Here is an 18,092-nt window from a genome sequence, read left to right as displayed (position 1 = left end):
GTCTCGTGGGTGGCGTCGACGATGCGGCCGTGCAAATGCGGGGCCTCGGGCTCGGGGGAGGTGGCGGCAGCCATGCCTGTGCGTCCCCGACTGTTCTGGCTTGCCAGGCTGCTGGACGTAGTAGTCTGTTAATTTTTTTTCATTCCCCAAACAAAAGCGCTATGGGTACGTAGTCCGTTAATTTTTTGTTTTAGGTGCTCTGCAAATCCATGTCTTGGTTCGTGTGATGGGTGAGGCCAGGATGGCGCAACTGCATAGGGGCGCGTGTGGCGGGCGCTATGGACGCCGTACGGTGAAGGTTTGGGTTGCTGGGCTCGGTCTGGAGGCGACATGCGTGTAAAGGGGATTCGAGGATGCCCTGTCATCGAGCTGCAGTGGCGACGCGGTGTGGATGCGGCACACGGCTGGGCGGAGGAGTTGCGGTGAGGAAGAAGAGGGCGGCGAGAGGTGGAAGATGATAATTATAATCTGATCCCACGCGTCATTGGCCGGAGAGGGATGAGATGGCTAACATGATAAGGGTAAGGGTAGCGTGGTCATTTTTCAGGATCGATCCACGCTGGTACGAGGAGGTGGTTCATCACGTCACTAAAAGTGGCAAATTTGTTACTTCATTTTTCAGAAATGACAAATATACCGGGGACAACTGGAAAGATGGCTTACGGCTTACGAAGGAGTGCTAACGGTTGGCTTTTGGAGGGGTGACAACCGTGGCAAGTAGCTGGTGAATGGACGCTTCCAGAGGCTATGAATAACCCCTTTCCTAATAACGAGCTGGGCTTGTTTAGATGATCCAAATCTCCGGCCCATGAGCTAGTGTCGCTGAAAAGGGCAAAAGGCCGAGACTGACAGCCCACGTCAGAAAGCCCATATCAAAAGGTCAATTTTTTGGTGGCCCAAAACCAGTTCACCCCACCACACCGTCGGGTCCGTCGCCGCCGGGATCCTTCCGCCTCCGCCTCCTCCCCCGCCCCGCCGCGGCGGTCACTCTGCTTACAAACCACGCCAAGGCCACAAGCCATCCCAGCTACTACATCCTTCGCGTTCCCTTCACGCTTCCAGCCCAAAACCCTAAGCCTCGACCCGCCACCGCAGTCGTCGCCACGCGCGCGCCAGCCATGGGCTCGCCGCGCGAGCTGGACCTCTCCGACGAGGTCGAGGGCGACCAGGACGGCACCACCGACTTCGTCTTCCGCCTCGCCGGCGACCCCATCCCGCTCCTCCCGACCGACTCCTCCCCGCTCCCGCTCTTCGACCTCCAGTCCCCTCCCGCGCGCCCGCTCGCCGTCTCCGACCGCCACGCTACCGTCTTCCTCGCCCACCCCAACGGTATCGTCGAGCCAAAGGGTTGCTCCGCTCGGCATTCGCACCTCGATCTCACCGGCTAATTAGGGTTTCTCATTCGATTTCCAGGGTTTATGGCTGTGAGGACGAAGGAGTTGATCGAAGCCAGTAAGGAGGCGCGGGAGAAAGGCAAGGCGAGCACCCGCTGCGTGCAGGACTGCTGCGTCGCCGACGTGCCTCTCCCCGGCGTCTCCCTCCTCGCGCTATCCCATGACGATTCCGTGCTTGCCGCCTGCACGGACACTGAGATCCACTTCTTCTCCTTGGCGTCTCTGCTCACTCATAAGGCAAGCAGGTTTTCTCCAGTCTCAACAGAATTTGCGCACGCTGGATTTCTGTACTGGCTAGCACAGTACTGCATGAAATGTGGGGACTGGTTTTGCTGCAACTGATTAATTTCAGTTGTTTCACAACGTTGAGTGAGGCTTTCATGTAAGAACAAGCTGTGCTCAGTAATGGGCTATGGGTATATCCATACATGTGTCTCTCTGAGTAAGTTCAGCACTGGTTACTGGTTTCATGCTGCTGGATAAGGCCTGCATTGTGCTGTTTATTGATCTGATTTGTTTTCAGTGTCATTAGCTTGTTTGCATGTTTATATGTCAGAGATGGTGTTATTGTTTTTGTCAAGTTTATTATAACATTTCTTAATATAATTGCGCTACACAGGATGTTGTACCATCCTCATCATGCAGCATGGGACGAGCTGGCACCTTGAAAGATTTTAAGTGGTTAAATCGTGCCTCTGCAGCATACGTTGTACTATCGAATGGTGGGCTGCTGTGTCATGGGACTTTGGGCGAAGGTCTGAAGGATGTAATGGAAAATGTTGATGCAGGTGCATGTCTTTTCCTAATATTATTGCTACTGCATTTAAATTTGAGGCACATATCATCAACTGCTGGTATGAATTGTACTGGAATATTCTTAATGTGTGAAATATGGCATATACTGGGCTACTAATATTTACACCATATACATACTTATTAGGTCCACTTAAAAGTGAAATTCAGTGGTCTGAATGATGCTTCTGTTTTTTTGACTGGAGAGAATGTTCTATGATGATTCTGTAGTTTCCTTATGTCATATAGTTGATACGTGCAAATTAAAACACATCCATTACTCCACATACTACATTCCAAGGATCAAAACAAAGGAAATTGCAATCACAACCAATAGAGCAATCCTTTGATATATTTTCTCTAATTGTTACTCTTAGCAGTACTTCAACACCAACAACAAAGCCTTTGGTCTTAGCAATACTGACTACATTAAATTTATCAGAGGTCTGTACATCAATAGTGATGCAAAATGTTATATTTATCTTGCATGCATTGCTACTTCTGAGGTCATTATGCATTCTCCTTTGAAGCTTTAGTTTTTTTGCTAAGTTAGTTCTCTAACAAACCATCATTGATGCTATGTTGTAACTGGAGTTAATCATCACTGTCTTGGTTCTCAAACTGATATCAGCTATATTTCTTAAATGTACATAGTTGACTGTTGCAAGGAAGGAAATCATATTGCTGTTGCAAGAGAGAAAAAACTTACCATATTATCATCAGATTTTAAGGAAACATGTTGCATGCCCCTCTTGTTCCAGTTGTGGTCTGATGAAAGTGATTCAGAGGGCAGTACCATCAAAGGTAAACCATACACCTTTTATTGTGTAGCCTATATTGCAAAATCCCTAGATACAGAATGAAATGCTCTAATTTTAACAGTTTTGTTATTTTCTAAACATATATTTTTCCGCATAGCCTACCCCGACCTGCTCGGGACTAAAAGGCTTTGTTGTTTTATATTTCTCCTCAGTCATGTAAGGCTGCCAGTTGTTCTAGGTGGCTGGAAAACTGATTTTCAACATTTGCTCTATGACCATTGAGACATAGGACATGAAATTTCGTTTTGTACATTACTGGTTTACTTGCAGCTGCATGATCGAATTATATATTATTGTTCATTATTGTTGAATTTTCCATTTTTAACCAGTGGATTCCATTGGCTGGATACGTGATGATAGTATTGTTATCGGTTGTGTTCGATTAAATGAAGATGACAATGAGGAAGGCTATCTTGTTCAGGTTATAAGAAGTGAAGAAAACACATTTTGTGAGGTTAGTTGGTCCTCTAGATGACTTCTTTTCTCTCATCGGATTCATATCACACGCTATGTGTTTTTAGCAAAACTGCAAAAGTTTCATTTGCAAACTTTTAAGAACATGCTTGTATAAAGTTGCTTCAATAGCTAGAGATGTCTCTGAGCATAGCTAGGCCATGACAGCATGCATATGTTGCAGCAAATGGCAAATCATGTTCCAAGGGTATAATCTGAGTGTTGTAGTCTTGTCGCTCATCAAAGTTTATGTTCTGGCTAGCTTTGGTCTTAATAACCCATATGCTAACTCCTTCCATGAAATTCTTACGGGACTTTGGATAACAAAACATAAATTCTAAAATTGGTTGATTCTTGTGTCATTTATTGGCAAGGTTTACAGAATGTATGTTAATGCAATTCCTGCATTCTTAACAATTATAGTACTGATTGGTTGAACTGAACGCATTACTTTTGCAATGTGCTTATAGAGCCCAGGCAAGCCAGTTGTATATACCTATGTGGATTTTTTCAACGGCGTCATGGATGATGTTTTACCATCTGGAGTTGGACCTAATCTGCTATTGGGTTATCTGCGTCGCTGGTATGTGGACTGATCCTTGGAAACCTCCACTGAATATTTTCGGCATGTATGTTGGAAGGCAATTATTTGGACAGGATTTTATCAACACTGATATGGGAAAATAATTTTCTGCATGGATTTGTTGTGGTACTAAACAGCCTTTTACACCAAAAATCTTGTTATACCTACACTCCGTCATGGAGATTGGTTCCAGGAAGGAAATCCGTGATTCATACGTTCATTCATTTAGATGAAAGTTACTGTTTCTTGGCCATTTATGGGGTTCTTTACACAAAGTTAGTGGTGTATGCAAAGATTTAGGTTGTCCATAACATGAGGTGAAAGGTCAAACAAATCGTGTACAATCTACGCTGTTCCTATACCAACATAAAAGCACAATGGTTTTGTTTTTACACCCTCCCACCCAACCATATCCATCATATCGATTGTATCTAATGGATCCTAATGTCTTTATACTTCCTCTTCCTCTGTCCAACAGTTAATTAATAATATAATACCAGTAATGTGTGGCCCCAATCACCATCAGCTCACCTAATTAAAGGCATGCCATTGTGCACAGTACTAGTCATATTATTGGCCCCATTTATCATGTGATTTGTTTCAACTTTCATTAGATAAAGCCTCAAGGGAGCATATAGTGAGTATTTTCCATCTACTACCCCTATAGCAATACGAATGATGGCACGGAACAATTAACTGTATATATTAGTAGGGTTTAGCTTGCCTTCTAACCTTGATTAGACACTTCAATGCTAGGTTCTTTTTGTGTTTCTTCTGTGTGATTGAAACATGTCTGGATTTTTACAATTTATAGGGATCTCATGGTGGCTTCTAATAAAAAGAGCATTGATGAACACATTGCCCTTCTGAAGTGGCCATCCACCCACGATGATGAAAAAACTGTAAAATGTCTTGAAATGTTGGAGGATAAATACAATCCTAGGATCGATTTGCAAGGTGAATCCTATACCAGAAAACTATGGTTTTTAGAAAACTCAGCGCTTCTCTTTGAAAATGAAGTCTAAACTGTTTTTGTTTTTATTTTATGATTTCAGAGAATGGTGATGACAATGTCATACTAGGGTTTGGTGTTGAGAATGTTTCACTATTTCAAAAGATCACTGTTACAGTTGGACCTGAACAAAAGGAGGTTGCCCCTCAACATATTCTACTCTGTTTGACTGGTGAAGGCAAACTAATTCTATATTATCTCGCCAGGTAAGTATTCTTTATTGGTACTTGGCATTGATATATTGCAAACATTTTGGCCACTTTAGCTACTTTAACCTGTAAATATTAAACTTCTGTTGGGGAAACATTTTTGTAATATTGACACTATATTGTTTAGGATTTCGGACCCTTCTGATTTACCTCATACTGCTCTGTCTACCAATGAGGACTTTTGTGAAAAACAGATTTCACCTGCAGCTGTATCTAAAGAGGAGTTGACTCCAAGTGTTACAGGCTCGGTATCTAAGAGTATTCTTAGAGAACATGGTGCTGAGCCCTCTAGTGCACAAACAGGTAAGAGGTTGCTACCCAAAAGTTTCTAAGTTGCACTTTGATGCCACTTTTTGCTTCGCCATTTGCTTTGGAAACTAAAGTACCCTTCTACATTTGTTTATATCCTTGCAGGTAGCAATCAACAGGAATCAATGGATGTCAGAAACAGTTCCTCAGTTTCAAAAAAACAGGGAACAACTGGCAATTCGTTGCTTATCTCTTCTGATAAGAAGCCATTAGACACCAAGCAAGTGAATGTGACTGCCCCACTCGCAACAGCACCAAGTTTAGCACTGACAGGAAACACAAAACCTGCAGAAACTTTCAGCTTTTCTACTGTCAATAACGAAGGCACGAATCCAACAGGAAGCAAGGCACCTAGTGGATTAGCTCCTTCCTTGCAACAAAGCAGCAACAGTTTTGGAAACAACCAAAGTGGTAAAGGAGGCCTGGATTCAATCCAATCAGTGGGAACATTTGGTGGATCTCAAAACTCCAATAAGGATGGTGCTGGCTTTGGTTTCAAATCATCATTGTTCGCCTCTAGTGGATCTGTCCCTGCCAAGATCGGAGAAAGGAGTGAAGCTGGTTTTGGAAATCCTTCGCCGCAAACCAGCTACACTGCTGATAGGAAAGTATTTGGTCCTCCAGTTGCCTTAAGTTCTGGACCTTTACCATCCATATCTCCAGCTAAACCTTCCCTAATTGGATCTTCATCAAGTGGGTATCGGACAGGAAACTCTGAAGCACCTCAATCATTGCATGGATCACCTCCATCACAGCAAACTATAGGCAAATCACATAACAGCAGGACGCAAGCACCAGTAGACTATTCTAGAAACTCCAATATGGGCACAATATTCGATTCTCAAGAAGACTTGTCTAAGAAGTTGTACAGTGTAAGATCACTGAACATTTGTAATTATTTTATTTATTTTTCTATCTTTTACTTTCCTTTTACCTGTAGGAAATATTATCATCAATGCAAGGCGAATTTTAAGTAATGGATGCACCTTGTATTTTATTGCGTCATGCAGCATCACCATAACATACGTACTTCGGCATCTTCTGTCTTGGACACTAAAGTTTTCCCCTTCGTTACAGATAAATGAAATGACAAAGGAATTAGATGCCCTACTAGCATACATAGAAAAAGATGGTGGTTTCAGAGATGCTTGCATAACCTTCCAGCAGCGTCCTCTTTCTGTGTTTGAGGATGGTTTGCAAAACTTTATGGAGTTGTTGCAGGTCTTTAAGGTATATCATAATTGCGAGCGCTCCCCACTCTTCCTCCCTCAATTGTCTCTTTGTGGTGCTGTCTGTTCTTCTGTTTCAAAAACTGAAACTGTTACTAAATGTATGTGCTTGTTTCAACCCCCAGAATAAAGTAGAGGGACAATGTTCAAAAATTGAAGATCTGAGGAACAAGATGTTTCAAGGTGAGCCTTTCATATACTTTTTTTTTTTTGCTATTTTTGAGTAAAGTAGTTAGAACAAGCTATACGATTTCACCTATTGCTTCATTTCTACCTTCATACCTGAGAATTATTTGATCATATTATTATGCTTTTGCAAGATAGATAGTTTATATCATTTTTTAAGTTGTTTAATCAGCAAAAATACATTTGCAAATGATTTGCCAACATGATCTGACCATAATTTTGAAGAAGTGATCACTCTTGATTAATAACCAAGTTTATTGCTTTATCGGTTCATTTTCAAATGAGTAAGCTACATTTCTTTGTGGTAGACTGGTAGAGAAGTTGATGTATTGATTGTCTCTTAGATATTTCCACCAGAAAAAGACTTTGCCTTCAAGTTATGTATATTTTTAGAAAAGGGTATGCTGATATTTCACCTTATTCTTTGTTCTCTCCAGTTTCTGCTAGGCAAGCTTACATGAAAGGAATTGTCAGCCAGTCTTCAGATACTCAGTACTGGGACATATGGAACCGTCAGAAATTGAGTCCAGAATTCGAAGTAAAGAGGCAAAATATTCTCAAAGCTAACCAGGTATCAATATCTGACATTCTAACCTACTTCGCTTGTTTCTATGACATTGGAAGAGAATAATAGATTCTTTGTCATACAGAATTTGACAAATCAGCTGGTCGAGCTAGAGAGGCACTTCAATAATCTGGAGATGAACAGATCCAGTGAAACAGGAAGATTGGCTTCTAGTCGTAGAGCTGTTTATTCCAATAAGTCAAGGGCGAGGTATTCAACTGTTAGACCATCTTGCTACAAATTTCATGTATAATGCCTTCACGTACCCTATATTCCAATCATGTGTTTTCGTTTACCTTTTCTTTTTTTAATCTTTTTTTATTATGATTTTCTTTTAACTGAATGTTTTGCTTTTACTTTTTCAGTCAAACACAATTATCTAGTGTGTGCAATGCACTGAACTCACAATTGGCAGCAGCTGAGCAACTATCTGAATGCCTCTCAAAACAGATATCTGTGTTAAATATAGGTTCTCCTACTACGAAGCGAGGGGCAGTGACCAAAGAGTTGTTTGAATCAATTGGTTTAGCCCACACAACTGACGCAACCAAATTTTTAGGCAGCACTCCTTCTAAGTCCATTAAGCGGTTTCCATCAGTGAATGAGCATTCAAAGGGAGTATTAGGGCCTTCCAAGAGTGCTGAACCTGAGACTGCACGAAGGAGGAGAGAATCACTGGATATGGTAAATTATTGAACCTAGACCAAAAACATACTCTCCTTTCCTGCATTTTTTCCCATTTGGTGTACATTCATCTTATTTTCTTGTTCTTCATGTGGCGGATATACAGTAAATCTGACTACAAATTGTTTGTCAATTTTTAGAGCCTGGCTAGTTTGGAACCTCAGAAAACTACTGTTAAAAGAATAGCACAACAACAACGCCTCAAGATCAGCAGTGATCTGCCATTCAGATCAAACAAGAAAATATTTGATTCTCAAATGGCAGCTATATCGCAGGAAAAGCCAAGCGATAGCTCCAACTCCTCTATAGTAGAATCATATGCAAGCAGACTGCGTTCTCCTAGTGAAGGTAAGTTTTTACAAGTTGACTTCAATTTCTGTGGGTTTTTATTAGCATTATGGAGATTCTTATTAAACCATCATTCTTACTACTTTTTAACTTGGAACATTTTTTGACAATTTCAGATGTAAAAGCAAAACCATCAGGATCCCAACAAAACTCGTTGTTCAAATGGGTCAAGGAATCAACTGGGCCAACTCAAAGCTCAGAGCAAAAGCATTTTGAGTTACCAGGGCAAATGAAAAGCACTGCTCAATCTTCAAAATTGGCACCATCTTCACCGGCATTCAGTTACACACATAAGGGTGCACAAGATAGTATCAGTCCATCCAATGTTTCATCTTTTGGAACGACACATATTGTGCCTAAGTCAAATACTTTAACCTTCAAAACCACTATAACCCCTAAAAGTAATGCCAACACGGAGCCAAATATACCTTCCATGGCAACAGCAAAAACTCCTCAGAGTCCACTGTCTGTGAAAACTCTAACTGGGGAGTCTGGAGATTCGTCTACATTAGCTATGAAGAACAGACAGGATAATCAGGCAATGCCATCTTTGGGGAACACTAAAGGATCGGGTCCTCCACAGAGCAAGGGTGACATATTTAGAGATCTTAGCAAATCATCTTTTACTTCTGAACATTCCAAGCCTGCTGTATTACATGAGAAGACTGGTCAGCTTAGCAGGATTAGTGATGCTGTGCAGAACACGGTGAAAGATACACCCAAGGTGGCATCTCAACCTCCTGCGTTCTCTCCAACGCCTGTTACACAAACCAATTCATATTCCATAAAGCCAACTGTTTCCTCTTCAGCTACATCAGCCTCGTCAGGTATGCAAGCATCAGCTGCAAAGACTTCGGATATTTTGTCTAGCTCAATGCAGAAATCAACGCCAAAAGTTTCTCCATTAGTACCTGAGGATAATGTGTCTAGCTCCCTACAATCCATCCCAACACCTGTTAAGGATTTGTCAACTGGCTTGGGTAAAAATGCAGCCAAACCTGAAACACTTACATCAGAGGTAACTAGAGCCATAGTTCCTGCAAGTATGGCTTCAGTCATATCGACCACTGAAAGCAAGCCTTCATCGCCTCCAACAACTGGTGCCAACTTGCCTTCTACTCCAGTCCCTGCTCCTAAAACAGCACCTACAACAGCAGAATCTGTTGTCACTTCTACAGGAAAAGATGTCGGACCAAACAACAACTCAACCGATGAAGATGATATGGAAGAGGAGGCGCCTTCTGCAAGTGCCGAACTCAATTTGGGAGCCCTTGGTGGGTTTGGACTCGGGTCTCAGCCTTCTTCAAGTCCTCAAAAGTCAAATCCTTTTGGGACCTCCTTTGGTACATCTGAAAATAAAAGTTCTGGCACGCCATTTGCTTTGACAACCAGTCCAGGGCAGCTTTTCCGGCCAGCATCACTAAGCATTCCTTCAGCCCAGCCAGCCCAGCCATCTCAGTCAACTAGCTCTAGTGCCTTTTCTAGTACGTTCTCAAGTGGGTTTACTGGATTTGGACAGCCTGCACAACTTGGATCTGTTCATCAGGCAGGATTTGGGCAGCCAGCACAAATTCAGTCCGGTTTTGGTCAGCCAGCACAAATTGTATCTGGGCCGCAGTCAGGATTTGGGCAGCCTGCACAAATTGGGGTTGGCCAGCAGTCAGGGTTTGGGCAACCTGCACAGTTTGGTGCTCAACAGGCGCTTGGGTCAGTGCTGGGTTCTTTTGGACAATCGCGCCAGCTAGGAGGCGTAGGTTCTGGAGGATTTGGTGGATTTGCTAGTGCTGCTACACCCGGGGGCTTTGGTTCTTTATCTTCAAACAATGCTGGATTTGCTGGTGCTGCAGCAGGTGGGGGCTTTTCGGCACCTGCTGCTTCTGCAGGTGGCGGTTTTGCTGCTGCTGCTACTGGTGGAGGTTTTGCTGCTCTTGCCTCCAAAAGTGGCGGTTTCGCTGCTGCAGCTTCATCTGGTGGCGGTTTCGCTGCTGCAGCTTCATCTGGTGGCGGTTTCGCTGCTGCAGTTCCATCTGGTGGTGGTTTTGCTGCTGCAGCTTCATCTGGTGGTGGCTTTGGAGGTGCCACGCAGGGCAGTGGCTTTGGCAGTGGTGAGATCCGGTTTTTAGTAAATACTTAGTTTTGGAAGTTTGGATAAATGCTAATGTGTGATAGCGTGTATATCTATGTTTTGCATACGTGCCTTTAGGTTGAGACACCTCACTAAGACATTAATTAATTGTTTGACCTAGATTGATATCATTTTTCAGTTAACTATTGGTATTTGGATTTGAACTGCTAGGTTCTGCTACTACTCGTTTCTTCTAGAAAGAAAATGCTTGTGCTCTCCCTTGTCAGCAATAATCAGTACCTGATAGGTTTACTCATTTTGGCTGTCCAAAAAGAATCTACAAAAATTTTGGTCTTTAGCATAGGAATACTATGTTTATTTCAAGTCTCCTATGCAATTTTTGATGCGGTAATCCATAAACCCATTTCAATCAGTTCATACTCTTGTGTAGAGTACTAATTATTGATCAGTCTCCATGACCATCCTTTGAAATATGTTTTAACTCAAATGTTAGGAAGAGAATGTCTTGACATTCTTTGACAGCCGCAGATTCTTAACGGTATTTCAGTTTTCTCTGCAACTTAAAGTTCTTTCACTTGCACACTCCTTTTTCCTGTTGTGTCTTGGAGACTGATGCTGTCAGCTGCATGTTTCTGGCAACTAATACTATCTGTTTGGTTTGAAGGTGGTGGATTCGGGTCCTTTGGTGGTAATCAAGGGGCTGGGTTCTCGGCGTTTGGAGCAAGTGGACCTGGAAGACCGCCAGCTGATCTTTTGACACAGATGAGAAAGTAGGCTCCAAGGTGACCCCGAAATTCGTCGTCTTCAAGGAGAAGGTTCAAAAGATTTGTGTCCATTGTGTACATTAAATCCTTTTTTGGTGGTCGCATGGTGTATGATTAGTTTATGCATTAGCTACGGCTAGATGCAATAGGCCTCGGAGATAACTTGTACTGTGATATCCGAAAGGTACTTGCATTGTTTGTTCCGTGCTTAACCTGTATAGACTTTTTATTAGCTAATATATTCCGTCAGGCCTGCCAGCGTATCCCTGAAGCGTTTTGTCATTGGGGATACAGCCCACAGGCGCGTAACTGCGTGGAAAACTTGCGTCGGTACGAGGCTCCGTATGTGGCACCCAGGCTACGATTTGGGACCTTGTCTTGGTTAGGCCCCTTAACACGGCCGTGGCAGCGTTCCAGCTGCTCTCTCAGCATCTGTTAAGGTAGGTGCAAATATTAGATTCTTAATTCGTCTTAACGCTGCTTGGTTTGACTTAGCGCTCACAGGCGAGGAACATCATGGGCCACTGGGCCTGCGCGCCCCGTTCCATGCTTCTTTCTTTCTGGCGACAGAAGTTTTCTCGCGGCGCGACTACAGTTCGTGCTGAGTGCTGAGTGACGGCTGCTCACCTGCAAGGCTGCAACACCAGGCCGGTTTCTGTGCAGGACTATGAGCAGGTAGCTCAGGCTCAGGGAGGGTCAGGCTCATTCCTTCCATGAAGCGTACGCCTACACATTCCATCTCATCTTTACAAAGAAGAAAGGCGCCTGATTCTGATTCCTCCTCCAGCTTTGTCAATAGCCGGCCGCTTTCCCATATTCCTTCTCACGAGAGCGGGTCGCGTGCCTGCCCTCGGCACATCAAAGTGAAACTCAAGAGCTTGCTTGCAAAGAGATGGAGAGAAACAAAAGCATATGATACCAAACACTTAACACATCAAACCGAATGTATTCGTGCAAACTGTACTGCTGTGCCCAATAATATGTAACGGCATCAAACTATAGTTTTTTTAACAAAAAATTATTTTCTCGCTCGCCCAAGGAATATATACGTGGTTTCAGTTTCTTGTTATGATCATCGACCGGCCATCTTTGCTGACAACTCTGAGCCAATGCTCGCTCAAGGAATCCTGCAGTGCAGCTATCTGGAATGGAACATATGCAGCGCCCCAATTCTTCTACAGTGAAGTACAGGTATGGTATAGATACCATATCACTTCAACTCATCAGGGCCTCCTTGCTTATCTTAGTATAAGTGCTGCCCGTACCTGGTGGTTACTTGGTCAGTGACAAGGATTCCCTTACCAACTTTGAGCAGAGCTCAATCGGTCCACGTAACAGAGCATTCCTCCTTTGCATATGCAAGCTCCTCAAGCTTTTTCACTACTTTAGTGCAATGTGCAATAATCCGGAGTGGGTTGTCATTCTTGGTGCACGTGTCGCTTCCGTAACTTCAATCCTGATGTGAAGCAACTGTGATAGTACAGTTTCAGTTATCACACCGGGTTCGTCAATGCTGGATGCCCATCATTAAATTAAATTAAGGTATGAAGAAAAGATAATCAGTTACAAAATAAAACCCAAGAAAATCAAAAGAGCAAAGACCTAAGGAAAATAAAATGGTAGCAATAAACATCAAAGCCTAGAGATGCTGTAGCTAACCTTTTCCTTTTCTTCTTCACATGCCCTGGTCTTTAGAAGGACTAGAAATTACGCTGATGCAATCATGCGTGCTCACGACGTATGCATCATAACTAGATAGCTCTGTGGGGGCACAGCCATCTGGAAGGCAAAGGCCATGCAGTTACTCATGCAAGAAGCATCTCTGCATGGAGGACGACAAATCATGGTCAGAACAAGTGCAAGCATAAAGCAAAAGAAGGATACAACGCAATCCAAGAACCAGGGCTTCATTTTAAGCTCGCTTTTGTGTGCCATATGTAGAACAGTGAAGTTGCAGCACCGGCTTCAAAGTTCACACGGGATACAGCCTATGAGATTGCCTTACCATCCCTTTGGCCTAGTAGCTCCACAGGTGCCAAACTTACCAAAGGAGACAAAGGGGAATTCTATGCTTATTCCGTTATTCCATTCGTTGCCTTTGTGCAGTCCCAAGAAGGCATCAAAGAGTTATACAATGGCCACCTTAGCTTTATCTCTATGCTAAGCTTTACGCAATTCGTCTTCTCGATGCCTGCAGTCAAAAAGAAGGGAAGTTTCAAGCTTTGTCCACATAACCGATATTCCTAGGTCGTACTGTGCACCTCTTTGCTTCTGAAACCCAACAGTGTAGTGTAGGACGAAGCAATATAATTCATGTGATCGCAGACGATAAGGGACCCTAACAAGTATTGGTCGACCACCAATATTGCCCCCTTTCATTTCAGCAAACTAGAGGCAGGGAACGCAGTGGAAACTGGAATTGGTTCCGAGCAACTAAGATATCATTGAGGAATCTGAGAGAGGAGGCTGGCAAGTTCTAGGACATCAGATTGCAGACCACAGCCCCAAAGGTTCTCATGAGAATAAGGTGCTCCATTCCCTCCAGTTTTTCAAAAGAAAAGAAAAGATTGTGCTTCGCTTTCGCCCTTCTCATGTGTCAAGTAATTTCAACCAAAAGCTGCTACAAGTGTATATGATCAGAAGAGAAGAGAGCTGCTGGAATTGACAAAGAAAAAGACTGGTGGCGATAGGGTCCACGGGTACCCCAAGGGAATAAGGATAATATCTCTTTTCAGTTACTGCAAAGATTGGGCAGCCAGGCTTGAGTGCTTGTTCAGATGATTCGACATTCTCCCTCTGCCTTATAAGACGGCACTCGCGTAAGATCTCGGCAAGAGGAGAGGACAAGAGGTAGGTAGTTTAGTTTGAGAAGCCAAAGGTTGTCTCACTCCCGGAAGACCACAGAACAACTCCTTGGTTACTAGAAATAGAGGCACTGAGACTGGATACTGATAAAGCTGCCAAGGATCTCAGCAGTCAGGAATGTGCAGCCTGCAAGCAGACATTTCAGTACATAACAGGAATTGAACAGGTGAGATGTGCTTCTACTCTTTTGTTTATTTGACCTATGATGTACTCCATGTAAGCAACGTACTAACATGAAATTCTTGGTGGGCAGATGTATCATCAGCAACAGCTCCACGGCCATAACCAACACCTGTCCTCAAGGCCTGGCTTACCTCCGGAGAAGCAGTTTCTCTTGCAAGGAGGGGATGCAGGCCTCGTCCTCTCCACCGACGCTAAACCTCGGCTGAAATGGACACCCGAGCTGCATGAACGATTTGTGGAGGCAGTACAACAGCTAGGAGGACCAGACAGTGAGTATACGATCAAAACATATTATCCGTCACCCATACATGTCAGAATTCAGAAACACAATGGTGGTGGATTATCTTCTAAAGTACGCATGCAAAATTCTTGCAGAAGCTACGCCAAAAACAATCATGAGGCTCATGGGGATCCCTGGACTCACCCTGTACCATCTGAAGAGCCATCTCCAGGTACATGCATGTGGAGTTCTTAACTACTGCTGTATAGCATGATAAATGGCTTGCCATCGCTATCACAAACTAAACTAGATGCTTTCTCATAGAAATACAGACTTAGTAAGAATCTCCAGGCCCAAGCTAATGCTACCAACGCAAAGAATGGTACGCTATATGTTTCTTAAATCTGAAGTCACTAAAATCCCAAATGTGCAATGAGGGAGATACTAAACTTGCCTTTGTGTCTCAGTGTTGGGCTGCAGGACAGGAACAGACAAACCGTGCGAACGGAATGGATCGCCAGCTAGTCACTTGAACACAGAGCCCCAGATAAACAGGTAACAATCAAGTTAGCTTTGTTAAATGTCAACGTTCTTCTCAAATTTTGAAAAGGTGACGCATTTCAGAAATCTTATCAGGTCTATGCACATAAGCGAAGCCCTCCAAATGCAGATCGAAGTTCAGAGACGGCTGCATGAGCAACTAGAGGTACGCAAGCAACTCAGTCCTTTAAAATCTCCTGCATACTTTCTTTTGCGTAACACTGCGATTTAAAAATAAGCATTTGGCAGCAGCACTACTGTATTAGCATCAAGAGGACTGGTAACAACTCCACTAACAGACAATCGCCATTTTGATTCAGCAACGCAGTAATTTTGCATGCCCATGAACCCATCCATGCCACCTATAGCTAATGGTAAAGGAAATTAGAACTGCAGGGTAAAATCAAAGCCTTTAAATGATGTCATAATTAGTAAAGCCACAATCCAGAAATTGCTACTTGCAAAAGTATCTAAAACCCATGGGTAGGTAGGAGTCGAATTCTCACAGACCAAGGAAAGAATGGAAGGAGCTAAAGAAAGTGCTGTGGGCGAGCCGCCGGAAGACTGCCGGCGAGAGGCGGCGACGGAGGCCGGAGTCCGTTCAGATTCAGCCAGAAGGGAGAAGGCCGGCGGATATTCGTAGATGGTGCGTTGGGCCCGAAATACACGTCATTTCAGCCCAATTGGATCGCGATCCAACTTGGGCCCGCCCGCGAGTGATTTAAAGCTCACTTTGTCCTGTTCACACAACTCAGCTGGGCTCAGCCGACGGCCGACGCTCGCGCACCCACCCCCACTACTTTCGGCCCAGTGTTTGCCCATCCTTTTAATTCTCAGGCCTTAGAATTTGGATCGCGATCCAAATTGGGCTCGCCTTCAAGCGATTTGAGGCGTGTGGCTGGCCTCACTACCGGCCCATTTGCCTGTTTTATTTGTTTTCCTTTTTGTCGACAGAGGTTGCAAGTGCATTGCATATTTTCATTGCGTGATGGTTGATGGATTGTGAATTTGCGATGCAACAGGTGCAGAGACACCTGCAGCTCCGGATCGAAGCGCAGGGCAAGTACCTGCAGTCGGTGCTGGAGAAGGCGCAGGAGGCGCTTGCCAAGCAGAACGTCGATCTCGACGCCGGCGTCCTCGGCGCAGCCGCCGCCGCCGAGACGCAGCAGCTGTCGGAGCTCATCTCGAGGGCCTCGGCGACCAAGTGCGCCCAGCACGAGCACCTCCACCACCAGCACCTCGGCGGCGTCGGAGACGGGTCGGTGGACAGCTGCCTGACCGCGTGCGAAGGCTCCCAGAGGGACCATGACATGCTGTCCATCGGCCTGTCGCCTGCTCCGACTCCGAGAGGCGGCGGCTACCCTTTTGAGGCGGCGAGGTCATCAGGCAACGAGAGAGGAGGGGCGAGCACGAGCTGCTGCGAGGAGTTCCTGTTTCTCGAGGAGTCTGGCACTGGCAGGAGAGGTTCCACAGATGAGCAGCAAGAGCTGGATCTGAACATCAACGACAGGAACACTCGAAGGCCTCGCAACTGCGAAAAGATTGACCTGAATGGATCGAGCTGGAACTGATGATCATTTAGCCATTTAGAAAGGAGTTGAGGCGTCAGGCAATGCCAGGCTTCTTCCTATACGGATATGGGTGATCAAAGCGAAATGCACTATGCACTTTCATGTCCTCGAGCGAGTCGTTCGTAGTAAGATGCGGGTAGAGCTACTAGCATGGACAACCTGCGTGTTGTCGGCCACGCGTCATGGATTCATGGTGCAGCAAATAAGCAGCGACTGAACTGAAGATAAATTTCTCTTCCGATGAGGGCATGCATGTGAGAAGAACCCAGATGTTCTCCTCTGCCATCTGATTGACTGTAACTCTGTAGATCGATTGTATGATATATATGCTAGTACATTTGTTTCTGTCGCACTGGCCACAATTTTTTTTTGCTTCAGTTATCTCGCCTGAAGGAGGAATGTTCTATGCACGAAGCATGTAGTTCCTCCCCTTCCCCGACTTCAGTTCTGCGTTACGTGCTAAACCTTCACATTTCAGAAGTCTAATACTGTTCTGATCCGGATCAACAACCGTTTCGAGCACATGCAGCCGATTGATAAGCCAACGAACTGAAGGAAGCGTGGCGCCTTGCTGAATTTTCTTCTATGTTCAGTTAACCGTGAACAGTGCCTCTGTTTCAGACTGAAGCTGAACTGTCTTCACATACGGTCTGTCAAACTTCAGACGACTTCTTGCTGGGATGTACGCCACCTGATTGTACAAGAGGCCTTTTGAGACCCCAAGAGGTGTGGTGAACAGTGTCACCTTGTTCAGACTTCAGAAAGAAGTACAACAGTGAGTGCTTGTTGGCAGCTCGACCACCTGTCTGGCTGTCGCACTGAAATTAAGCTTCCATTGAGATGGCCTATTATTCATATTGGCTCTGGGCTCCAATCTACCTATTTTATTTCATCCAGTACAAATTTCCTAGAAAGTTGCGGGCATGAATCATGGCCACTTTGCAAACATGGAAACAGAGAGAGAAAGTACACTGTATGCGGCCACTCTTTTTTTGCTCTCTTTGGAATGGTCTGTATCTTTTCAGCAACGGACAAGCTCAGAGCGGATGCACACGAATATAAATTATTCTGTCTCTCACTGCAACTTGCATCTTTCCAAATCCATGCAGCTGCCTTGCCTGGCTGTTATGTTGGTCCATCAGTCAGTACGCTATTCCCCAAGTGGAAAAATCATTTCATTATTGATAAAATAGGGTGCGTTTTTGGCAGTTTCTTTTGGAGTGGCCTCGTCCTCGGCCAGATAAAAATATCCAGCGCTGACACTGCTGCTTGCATTGC

General features: G+C 44.4%; 2 protein-coding genes across 2 annotated transcripts; both read left to right on the top strand.

Annotated features, from left to right (window-relative positions):
* The first annotated feature begins 928 nt into the window (after window positions 1-928).
* LOC117843805 (nuclear pore complex protein NUP214) lies at window positions 929-11,698 on the top strand. Its single transcript, XM_034724521.2, has 18 exons — window positions 929-1,329; window positions 1,414-1,631; window positions 2,014-2,182; window positions 2,841-2,990; window positions 3,337-3,461; window positions 3,931-4,043; window positions 4,858-5,000; window positions 5,099-5,261; window positions 5,392-5,567; window positions 5,679-6,445; window positions 6,651-6,803; window positions 6,928-6,985; window positions 7,426-7,559; window positions 7,639-7,763; window positions 7,919-8,237; window positions 8,378-8,585; window positions 8,702-10,690; window positions 11,336-11,698. Exons 1-18 carry the CDS (start codon window positions 1,119-1,121, stop codon window positions 11,443-11,445), a joined length of 5,331 nt encoding a protein of 1,776 aa, XP_034580412.1. The 5' UTR covers window positions 929-1,118; the 3' UTR covers window positions 11,446-11,698.
* A 2,570-nt stretch (window positions 11,699-14,268) lies between these two features.
* On the top strand, window positions 14,269-17,159 carry LOC117843808 (myb-related protein 1). Its single transcript, XM_034724523.2, has 7 exons — window positions 14,269-14,466; window positions 14,554-14,752; window positions 14,859-14,935; window positions 15,028-15,085; window positions 15,171-15,258; window positions 15,340-15,409; window positions 16,266-17,159. Exons 2-7 carry the CDS (start codon window positions 14,554-14,556, stop codon window positions 16,812-16,814), a joined length of 1,041 nt encoding a protein of 346 aa, XP_034580414.1. The 5' UTR covers window positions 14,269-14,466; the 3' UTR covers window positions 16,815-17,159.
* The last annotated feature ends 933 nt before the right edge of the window (window positions 17,160-18,092 follow it).

The sequence above is a fragment of the Setaria viridis genome, chromosome 2 (genome assembly GCF_005286985.2).
Source record: "Setaria viridis chromosome 2, Setaria_viridis_v4.0, whole genome shotgun sequence".
NCBI lineage: Eukaryota > Viridiplantae > Streptophyta > Magnoliopsida > Poales > Poaceae > Setaria > Setaria viridis.
This window is presented reverse-complemented; position numbering and strand designations above follow the sequence as displayed.